This window comes from Vicugna pacos, chromosome 4 (assembly GCF_048564905.1).
Source record: "Vicugna pacos chromosome 4, VicPac4, whole genome shotgun sequence".
Classification (NCBI taxonomy): Eukaryota; Metazoa; Chordata; class Mammalia; order Artiodactyla; family Camelidae; genus Vicugna; species Vicugna pacos.
Window position 1 is genome coordinate 79,962,281 of NC_132990.1, and position 10,403 is coordinate 79,972,683.

A 10,403-nucleotide genomic window follows, 5' to 3' on the forward strand; every position below is an offset into this window, starting at 1 on the left:
ATCCCCTGACCCAGCAAGTCTCCTAAGGACTTGCCCTACAGACTGGCCCTCAAACGCAAGAAACACTGTCCGCATGAGACCACTCACTGCAATAACGAACAGCAAGAGCTTGGTCAACCGAGAGATGCCAGTCAGCAGAGACCCAGGGGGAACTCATGGGAAGGGGCCTCGGGCAGGAGGGAGGGAGAGAACGCTCTCACCGTGGGACGCCTCATGCCTCTGAAGCTTGAAGCACATGCACGTGTGACCCACCCAAAGAATAACCATCTAAGAGCCAACACCAAGCTCTCCTGCAACACCCAGGCACAGCTGCTCCCTGACACACTGCTGACCGGGGGTCCTCCTGTCCTAGGTTAGCTCTCGTCCCTGGAGTGCTGGCCGTGGTGCTGAGGGACCTGTTGTCCGAGCGAGTCTGGGCAGGCCGGGGCGGGGCGGGGATACTCACCGTGATGACGTCCAGGACGCTGAGAAGACTGTGGACGCTGTCTCCAGCTAGAACCTCTTTGACCACCACCTCAGTGCCATCCTGCACTTGGGAAGCAGAGCAGAGTCATCCACTGTGTGAGGCCAGGCCAGACCCAGACCAGCTGGGCAAACCAACTGCTACCACCGCTGCTCCAGGGGGGCAGAGGCCACTCCGAGCAGACTTGTGGGAATGCGGTGTGAACAGCTCAAAAGCAGAGGGCAGAAGAAATGAGGATGAGGCACAGGAACAAAGAAGCCAGCCCAGGACGGCCTCTCGGCCCCATGGCTTGTCACTGCTGGGTCGATTGCCTGAGTGAGTTTGCTGGCCTAACTAAAAGAGCTGTGAGAACCAAATTTAGTTATTCTCAGCATAAATAATAGCATTTTGACATATCATTCCTCTGGATTAAGTGAGAAAGAAAACCCTGCAACGCTGATGATTTAATACAAGAACTTCATCTCAGTGCAACCCAGGAAAACCCCTCTGAACTTGTTCAAACCCAGCACTGGTCAGTGTCCATGAGCCCTTCCATCTGGCCCAGAGGCTCGGCGTTTGTGGGGAAGGCCTCCCAGCTGGATGACACTGAGGCCCCATCTGGAGGCCATTTCCTTTCTAATTACCCCATTAGGTCGGCGCAGACAAAGCTGCACCTGTGAAAACCATGCCCTAACAATGCCATGTCGAGAAGCCCGGAGGACACACAGGCGCCCTCCTGGGTCAGGGCCCCTGGGGCCGGCAGGTGGGGACTTTCAGGAGGCCCGGGATTCTCTAAGTGTCTATGGCGGGAAGCCTGGGTTAGTTCCCGCCTGGAAAGCCACACACCCTTAGCAGGCCTGGCCTGGAGGTCACCCCCTGGCAACTGTGATTCACGGGTATAATCCCACAGAGGTAGGAAGCAAGAAGTCAGCGTCCAGCTGAATTAACACTCAATTATTTGATGAGAGTTAAAATTAATTATAATCTGAAGGCTGAAAATAGGCCAGGATGTGACCGATCATGGCAGATCAGCACTCAACCACTGAGGTTTCCGAGGACGTGGGAGAGACTTTTCAAAACGCTTCCAGCCTTGGCAGTGAAGTGCAGAGGTGAGCCCGGCACGCGGAAGCACGTGTGCAGGCGGAAGTGAGAGCGCCCATGGCAGCAGCTGCGCCCTACCTGCGGGTTGGAGCCTGCCTTCTCCCCACAGAGCTAAAACTTGAAGTTTCGCACTAACCTGTCAATGGAAAACAGAAACAAGTTTGAAGCTGGCCGACCTCCGAGTGAACACACGATAGACCCCTAGCCTGCCCGCCAAGCCCGAGGCCCTCACCGTGTCCTGGGTGCAGACTTCCAGCCGCCCGTCCTGCACCACGTAGACGCTGGTGTCTGGCTCCCCTGGCCGGAACACATACTCCCCTTCGAGAAGCTGCACAAAGACCATGTGTTTGCAAAGTTCCAGGAACAGAGGCTTCTCAAAGTGACCCAGGACCCTACAAGAAACAAAGCGCACGTGGGACACCTTCCGGGAAGGAGGGAAGGAGGGGAGGAGGGGAACAGGCCACCCACCCTGCCGGCCAGACCACAGAGCCAGCTTTCAGGGTCTGCAGAGCCCACAGCACAAGCGCCTGGAATCACCATCAGGGCAGAAGCTCAGACTCAGGAATTCCCCTAGCCATTTTCCCATCAGCTCACAGAACCCTCTAGCCACGACTGTGAGCTGGAACCAGACGCACAACCAATGGCCGGGAAGGAAGAGCCAGCGGAGGAGGGTGTCCAGGGAGGCGGGGGCCAGACGCTTGACCTCCCATCAGCCACGTGCTTCCTGCACTCCCTGCGCCCCCCTGAAGATGAAAACGCCAACAAGCAACAGACACAGAAAGAAGAACCAACCAGGAGGCTCTGCTCACAGCCCGGAGGGCAGACACGGCAAGAGGAGAGGAGCTTTGCCTACCGAAGAGAGAGATGTTCACATACTGGGGTCTGGGGACGCCACTCTGGCTTATACGTGAGTCAACGTGAATGTGACACTGACCACAGCAGCCTGCGTGTAGCCCATCCAACAAGCACTGTGCATCTGCTTTCATTATTAAAGGAAAGGGTCAGAGGTGAAGGGCATCCAGGCTGAAACTAAAGACCAAGTGCCCTTCTTCCTGGGACGCCAGTGCTGGCCCCCCTTCGATGCTGACTCCCTTCCGGGTGCCAGGGCCACACCGACTCACTGTGTCGTGTTGAGGTGGTTTTTTTGAAACCTTGAAGGAAAGTATCCCTGACTTATTTGATGTTCTTTACTCTGACAAGGCATAAAACTGTGCTGAAAACTATGCTTCTCTGGAGCAGCTCCTCAGAGTTATCTGTGAGGCTGTCTTTCCGGCTACAGTTCTCAGGTTGGTCTCAATAAAACTGTTTTCTATTCCTGTTACAAACTGTTTATTGATCACTTTCATTGACACAAGCCACAGGGAAAGGAATCCTCGGAGGCCAGGCCAAAGCCAGTCCCCTGGCACAGCGCAGGCACACACAGGCCTCCTGTGTCCACCTCCTCTCTTACCGAACATTTTTCAGCATGTACAAAACTTCTGACGGCAGGTGGGAGTTCTTCACGTCAAACTCCGTGAGGTCGGCCTCCAGCAGGGAGGGCGGGGGCTCCTTTGGCTGCAGGGTGGGGTATTCCTTCTTGAAACGTAGAATCCTACAAGATAGAGACAGGTGCACCTGGAGCAGAAGCCCACAGGGTTCAAAAGCAGACAGGGAAGCCGCAGGCAGGACATGTGTAGGCTCACTAGTGCCCATGGGGGAAGGCGGCTGGGACGAGATGTGGTCTGAAGGGCACTCCCAGTACCTCTTGGCCAAAGACAGCACCTTGGTCCTCTTCCTCACCCGCTGCCTGGGGGCAGGTGTGCTCCCCACAAGTGTGTGGGGGAGTGTGGTCACCTGCAGGGTGAAAGGGGGAGGCCAAGTCTGCATCCTGCCACTGGCCAGATCCAATTCTCAGCCTCAGGGTCAGTCCCAGCCCTCAGGACCTGCCCCACCTCTAGGCCTGACGCCAGCCTCGAGGTCTGGCCCCACCCTGCCCACCTGCCAGGAGAAGAGAACTATCCTTGGTGCTGTTGACAATGATGCTGCATGGCTGTGTCCCCAAACAGCCAGGGCTCTGATATCCCGGTCCCCAGGCCTGTGTCCCCTTGGCCTGAGGTGGATGCTCCCTACCTCACACCCATCAGGCTGGCATGGTGACCCCTCCCCTCCAACCCAAGTGCCCTGGTCTGGAAACCTTTTCACACTTCCTTATGGCCAAGGCCCAGTGGACTGCCCTGAACATGGTGCTGAGCAGCACAGAGGGCCTGGCCCCAACCTGGGTATTGGCTGGCACCCTCGCACAGCCACTGCCCCCTGCTGTCCCTCAGCTCCCCGTGGTGCCAGTTGTGGTTGTCGGGGTGTCCTTCCCTCCAGGGTGCCCCAGCACCTTAGCTCAGCCAGCTCACTGCTGCACAGGCCACAGTGGGACCACCAAGGGACAGATCCCCCATCCAGCCACACACCAGGCCTTTGAGACCTGATCGGGGTCACTTATGTGGCCCTGCCTGAGCCTGCGGCAGGCCCGCTCACCATCCCTGCACCAGAGCTGGCCCCTGCCACACGGAACAGGCTGCAGGAACCACAGCCTATCAGCGGCTTCCACTGAGCGTCCCTGCCCCTGCCTGACACTGGTGAGGGTCCATGAGAGCACACACCCAGGACCCCTGTCTGATAGTTCAAGTTCTCTGCAAAGAGCATGGATTGACCGGATTAACCGAGTAACCTGAGAAAAGTAGCAAACAGAAGATATTTGTAATAGCAGCAAATATTGTAAGCGTGCACTGTAAGCACAGTGAGGCTCAGGCAGTCTGATGAGCCTCTTCTGCCCTCAGTGGGTAGGAGGGGGCTGGGGCCAACCAGCAAAGTCTGTACCAGGTTGCTTATCCCCAGGACGGGTGCCTGACACTGGAAAGTGAGGCCCTGCAGCTGCCACCTCGTGGGTCCTGGCCCTAAATCCTGGCAGGACGACCAACCCCAGCCCCGGAGCCAGGCCCCTCTGTGCCATGCACTCCAGGGAAGCTCCCGAGAGGGGCTCTGCCCTCTTTCCCAGCTCATGTCCCCTCTCATCTCCAAGGCTGCAGCCCAGACCTTCCCAAGCTCTGGAGCCCCGCGCAGCCCCAGGCACAGGCCAGCAGGAGCCAAGGTGTCTGAGGGGTGGAGGCCGGGGTGCTGCAGGAGGAGGGCGGCTTATGTGCCGGGGCTGCAGCACCAGTTACCTTTCTCATGATCTTCCTGCCGTAGAACATCACTTTGTCTCTCTTCCGGAACCTGTACTGAGGAGTGGGCTGCATCTGTCCTGCAAGGGGAGCCAAGGGGCCGCCTGAGCCCAGCCGGGCCGCCGCAGGGCAGCGCTATGCAGGTTGAACTTGCTCTGCCCCAGCGGTGCCACGCAGCATCTTGCCCCAGGGCTGCGACACACTGTGCAGAGGAAGCGGGAACTGTGTCTCTTCTTGCAAGTGACAGCCAGGAAAGTTGAGAACCGACTCAAAGTCTCATGGATTCGATGTGCTCAGCCTCAGCCTGGACAGGCCAGCAGTTTCCGACAAATGCCACCACAGGCTTGAGAGCTGCCAGCAGCAGCTCAAAACATGTGGCAAGTCACCCAAACCTCCCCCATCCCTCCAAGCCCTCCTCCTCTTCCCTCCAGAGCCAGAGTCTGAAGCAAGATACTCACGGAATCGGCTAACCCTTCTGTATACAAAAAAGATGGTGATGCCAACAAGAGTCAGGGCCAGGAGGACTCCAATGGCAACCCCCACCAGCTGGGCGAGATCAGACAGAGCACCCATCAGCAAGGCCGCCGTGACCCTCCCAACCCCAGCTGGGCACAAAGGGCCCCGAGAAGCCAAGGGTGAAACAGGCCGTAGGTCCCGGGGCCCACCCGTCACCCAGAGCACGTGAGGTGGTTACCATGGTGGACTGGGAATGCTGCTCCGTCAGCTGCAGGCCCCAGGACCAGAGGGTGGCCCCCAGAGAGAAGCCCTCCTGGAGGAGAAGGCTGCCATCAGGGAGGGCCGGGACTGGCACAGCCCTGACCTCCCAAGGCAGTGAGAACAGAGCTGTGTGTAGGGAGAAGTCAGCAGCCCTGGAGTCCTCCAGAAAGAGGCCACCTTCCAGGATGCTAAGGCCCTCTAGCACACCTGCTCAGGGGAAGGGCACCCTGGGAACGGCTGGGGCCAGCCGTTTGTCACTGTGCTGCAGTGACAAACGCTCTGGGCATCATCAATGCATCTGAGTCCTGAATCCTCAGCTTTCCAGGTCCTTAGGCACAAGTCCAGAGGAGTGAGCCCAGCCGGCCACAGGGGGTGCAAGGGCCACCCCTCAGTGCCCTCTGGTCACCAGCAGGACCACGCGCTGCTGGCCCCAGGCCAGACGGAAGCCCACACACCAGCAGGGCTGAGAAACCCCAAGGAGCCGACTGGATTTTGAGAACATTAAAGTCCAGCTCACAGCGGAGAAGGGCTACCAGGGAAGGAGTCAATGGGGGCTTCAGAAGTCCAGACCCCAGGGAGGGAGGGAGGAAGGTAAGCGAGAGTGACTGTGGGATGGTGAGTGGACACCCACACAGAGGATGCCGGCTGAGGATGGAAATGACAAGAAACCAGCCAAACAAGTAGCTCTTCTCTGCTCCTCCTGGTACCCACACTCCTCCTCCCAAGCAGCCAGGGACAGGATAGGGCTGGGGTGGAGGGCTTTTGTTAACCTCTCAAGTTCCTACGCAAGTGCCAAGGACTAAAGCAGCCTTCCCGGTCTTCCAGAGAGCCGGGATCACACACAGCGTCGTGTCCCTTGGAGCTCAACCACTACTTGGGGGGCAGCCAGGGCTGTCCAGGGAGGGGTCGCAGAGGTGCCCCATGACCTATTCACAATCTCCTGTGGTTGGGCATCTCAGAATTTCCAGCTTTTCAGAGTGGTTGCAATGCATTTAATTTTCTGATTTAGGAATAAAGGCCTTTGTGACGTGGCTACAGATGTCCCACTGGGTAAAGGCCTTGAGTCAAAAAGCAAGCAGGCTGCCTCAGGGGAAGCAGGAACTGACAAGTGTGCTCTTGGGGACAACGAGGGAGGGCCTCAGCCCTGACAAGGGGAACAGGGGCCCCACATGCCACTCCCACACGCTGCAGGCTTGAAGGAGCTGCCGGCAGGGCAGATGTTAAAAGGACACTCTCTCCTCATCCAGAAATGTACCTCTGGGCCCGAGTCCTCCTCTTGCTCCATAGCTAGAAGTGAAACAAACAAAGTGAAAAGAAGAAAGACTGGTTCCGAGCAAGTGGCCCCCCGCCTCATGCTCACGTGCAGAGCAGTGCTTCCAGCCCTTCCCCTGGGCTCCTTTCCACATTCTGAGAGGAAAACCCTGATGAAAAACTGTTCTCCATGAAGAGAAACTCATTTCAGAAGCACTCAGGGTCACTTTCCTTTCGGTAAATAGCCCTGGTGCGAATGCCCAGGAGCCCAGAACTGCAGCCAAGCCTGGGGCTCCTCTCTTCACCAGGCCAGTGACGGGCAAGCGAGGCCGCAGTTCCGGGCCTCGGGCGGGCACTGGGGCTGGGGCGGGGTGTCTGGCCGTGGCCCGCTGTGAGCCAGACCCTTCCTAGTGGCCTGTGCCAGAGGGTTTCCCATCTGTGGCTGAGCCCCGGCGGTGGGTGTGTGGGTCCAGGGGGTGGCGAGCTCGGGGACCAGCCCTGCACACCTGGCTTCTGGGCCCTGGGGAGGAGTCAGGTCTAGGCCTTCACCCTGTGGCTCCCAGGCCCCTTAGAAGGGCGACAGCAAGAGAGGGTTTGTCTCTTCCAAAATCCCTCCCAAAGAAGTCAGGGAGCAGAAGGCAGGTGCGGGGTCTCGGTGCCTTTGCTCACCGGTCAGACGTCCTGGGTCTGCCCCGTCCCAGGGAAACCCTTTCTTCTCGGATTCTCCTCAAGGGCCAGCAGCTCCCTGACCCCACTCTGCCGCCCAGTCATGGCCGGGCCGTTCTCGCCCTGGCCCCAGGCTGGCCGGAAGCCTCACGTTCCCCACCACCTGGGCAGCCCGACACCTGCCACGGAGCGGAAGCGCCTTCCGCGGCTCCACCCGACAGGCTCCCAGGCGCCGGGACGCTGAGGGGCCGGGCCGGCGGAGCTGGCGGCGCGAAGACTGGGGGGCAGCGGTCTGGGGGGCCTGGTGGCTAGGGGCGTAGCGTTGGACGGTAGTGGTTGGGGGCCGGCGGGTTTGGGGGACCCTTTGGGTTGGGGGGTCATGCGAGGCGAGGCCGCCGGATGGGGGGCGTCCAGGTTGGGCCTCGGGATTGAGGACTGTCGAGTGCGTGGGGCCGTTGAGTGGGGAACCATCGGAGTTGCGGCCGTCAGGGCCGAGCGGCCCTGTGAGTCAGTGTGTGTCCCGGGTGGGCTGGGAAGCCGATGGCTACCCCTCCTTACAGAACGGGACCCCCGGGCCTGCGCTTGGCGGCGACTCACCGGGACCGCGCGCTCCCGCCGCCCGCGCTCCCGTCTCTCCACTCGAGCCCCGCCCCCCCCGCCCGCGCTCCCGACAGCCCCTCCCGACGCCCGGATTCCGCCTTGAGGCTCCGCCCCCGGCAGCCGCGCTCCCGTCGGCCCGCCCCGCGCATTGGCCGGGTCCCCGCCAGCCCCGCCCCCTTGCAAGGCCGAGGCTGCACATTGGGCGCAGCACAACCAATCGGAGCCGCTCTCGCTGCGGCGCGGAGGCTGGGTGGCCCGGAAGCTGCCGTGAGGGCCGGAAGCGGAGCGCGCCGGGGCTGGGGACTGTGGCACGCCGAGCGGGTGTCGGCCGCGTGGTGTGCGCTGGGCTCGCGGAGCGTTCGCGTCGTGCAGGCCCGAGCATGGGCCTCCTGAGCGGGGCGGCTCGCGCCCTGGTGCGGGGCGCCGACCGAATGAGCAGGTGGACCAGCAAGCGGGGCCCGCGCACCTTCCTCAAGGGCCGCGGCGCCAAGGGCACCGGTTTCCACGCCCGCGACAGGAATTTCGTGCAGGTCAAGGAGATGGTCCCGGAGCTGGTGGTGCCCGAACTGGCCGGGTTCAGGCTCAAGCCCTACGTGAACTACCGCGCGCCGGAGGGCACAGACGCCCCCCTGACGGCCAAGCAGCTCTTCCTGGAAGCGGTGGCGCCTGCTATTGAGAAGGACTTTAAGGCCGGCACTTTCGACCCCGAGCACCTGGAAAAGTACGGCTTTGAGCCCACCCAGGAAGGCAAGCTCTTCCAGCTGTATCCCAAGAACTTCCCGCGCTAGGAGCCCGCGAGCGGAGGACTTGGGCCCACCCTCCTTGCCCGTCCCAGGTCGGGTGGCGGGTGGGAAGGCGTTTCCCTCGCTGCGTTTCTATTAAAGGCCTTCGCTACCGTACAGGATTTGTTTCGGGCATCTGTCATTCATTGTGAAAATAAAGCGTGCAACGTAGCAGGTTAGCGACCTAGGCTAAGTTCTCAGAGGTTCCATTACCTGTGAAACTGCAAAGAGCCGTTTTCTCAACCACAAGTTTCTGAGAAGGAAGCGGGAACACATCGCTTAGACTGCGGAAGAGAATTACGAGGCAACCGAACCACGTGACTGCACTGGTTAATTCATCCCCCCGATTCTTCAGCCTGAGGACTGATGAAAATATTTATGGAATCCAAGGCAACTATTTGGGGGGGGGGTCAGGTGAAACTGCCCTCCTTGGGACAAACCTAGAGAGGCCACACAAGCTGGTGTCAAAACTAGGATTTCCCTAGTGATCGCTAGTCTCCACCTTGTGTTCACCTGTTTCAGTGCATATAATCCTGTAATCTTTTAAATTCTGTTTGATATTTAGTTGATCTCTAAGTTAAATATCCGAAAACAAACGCTAGAGGAGGGTTCAACATTAATATATTCTGACCTGTACTGGCATGAGTGCTGTATCATCAGAAAATAAAGCAAAAGATAGAAGTTTTGTGTTTTCTGACTCTGAACACCTATGTATCCTTAGTGGATGTTGACAAACCCCACTGTGGATTGTACTTCAACATCCATTCCTTCCAGAGAGACAAGAAGGAACCTGTCCATGGAAGTTAGATCAGTCACAAACCCAGTTATGTTCTTGGAGTTAACAGTGTCCAGGCTGGGAAGCTACTTGGTTCACTGAAGCCACGATGAGTGAGTGTGACTGAACAAGTTTCAAGTTTATGACTCGCCAGGGCAGCTCAGAATGTGCACACAGCTTTTGCTTATCTGCACGGGAGGTTTTACAAGCACTTCTGGTGCCATGATGTGATCTTTTAAAATGTTTATATAAAACTACTTGGGTTATAAAGTAGCTTTGAAAAAAACGCACTTCATTTCGTTATATAAATAGTTGCTTAAGTAAGTATGAAGAGCTGGAAGTCAAACACAAGAAGCAGAGATGATTCTGACTTCCCGGTGGCGGTGGCGGTGGTAGCAGCAGCAGCGGCAGCGGAGCTTTCAGGCCCCAGGGTCCACAGGAGGGGACCGGATAGACTGGTCATGATGTGTAGGGAGAAGGTAGCAGTGGCAGCAGCCAACAGGGCCGCGTGAACCACAGCTCCAGGGTGCAGCTGGGCCTGCTGTCCTCCATCCACCAGGCTGGTAAGAAGAGCCGTCTGGGGTCTCTGGCCTTGCACTTACCCACTCTCACCTCTCCCCTCTCCTCCTCCCCAGCAGCTGGTGGTAGCAGCCAGGCACTGGGCGCCCATCCTAACTGCCCGCCAGCTGGGCTCCCCAGCAGAGGCTGGGCAGATCCTTTCAGGGGATGGTTTTCTGGCCTGGTTAAAGGAAGGAGGAAATTCACACACCAACAGTTTTTGAATAAAAGAACTGCTCTGGGTTTAAAAACAAAAACACAAGTAACTGACAAGTTTATGACTGGGAACCATGCCCCTCCCACTCCCTGGGCCCCGC

At 58.6% G+C, this 10,403-nt stretch overlaps 2 protein-coding genes across 6 annotated transcripts in view; one reads left to right on the forward strand and one right to left on the reverse strand.

Annotated features, from left to right (window-relative positions):
* PNPLA7 (patatin like domain 7, lysophospholipase) overlaps nt 1–8,048 on the reverse strand; it is a 57,249-nt gene extending 49,201 nt beyond the window's left edge. For 3 of the 5 annotated variants that reach the window (XM_072960597.1, XM_072960598.1, XM_072960596.1), the window contains exons 1-9: nt 7,969–8,048; nt 6,710–6,741; nt 5,432–5,506; nt 5,196–5,283; nt 4,738–4,817; nt 3,285–3,376; nt 2,994–3,134; nt 1,776–1,935; nt 446–526 (exon numbers count right to left, since the gene is read on the reverse strand). In XM_072960597.1, the coding sequence (XP_072816698.1) occupies nt 446–526; nt 1,776–1,935; nt 2,994–3,134; nt 3,285–3,376; nt 4,738–4,817; nt 5,196–5,283; nt 5,432–5,506; nt 6,710–6,739 (747 nt within the window). In that variant the 5' untranslated portion in view covers nt 6,740–6,741; nt 7,969–8,048. The other 2 variants (XM_015251140.3, XM_072960599.1) reach the window with 2 other exon arrangements.
* Nucleotides 8,049–8,219: 171 nt separating this feature from the next.
* On the forward strand, nt 8,220–9,434 carry MRPL41 (mitochondrial ribosomal protein L41). Its single transcript, XM_006218211.4, has one exon. It carries the CDS (start codon nt 8,352–8,354, stop codon nt 8,757–8,759), a length of 408 nt encoding a protein of 135 aa, XP_006218273.1. The 5' UTR covers nt 8,220–8,351; the 3' UTR covers nt 8,760–9,434.
* Nucleotides 9,435–10,403: the final 969 nt, after the last annotated feature.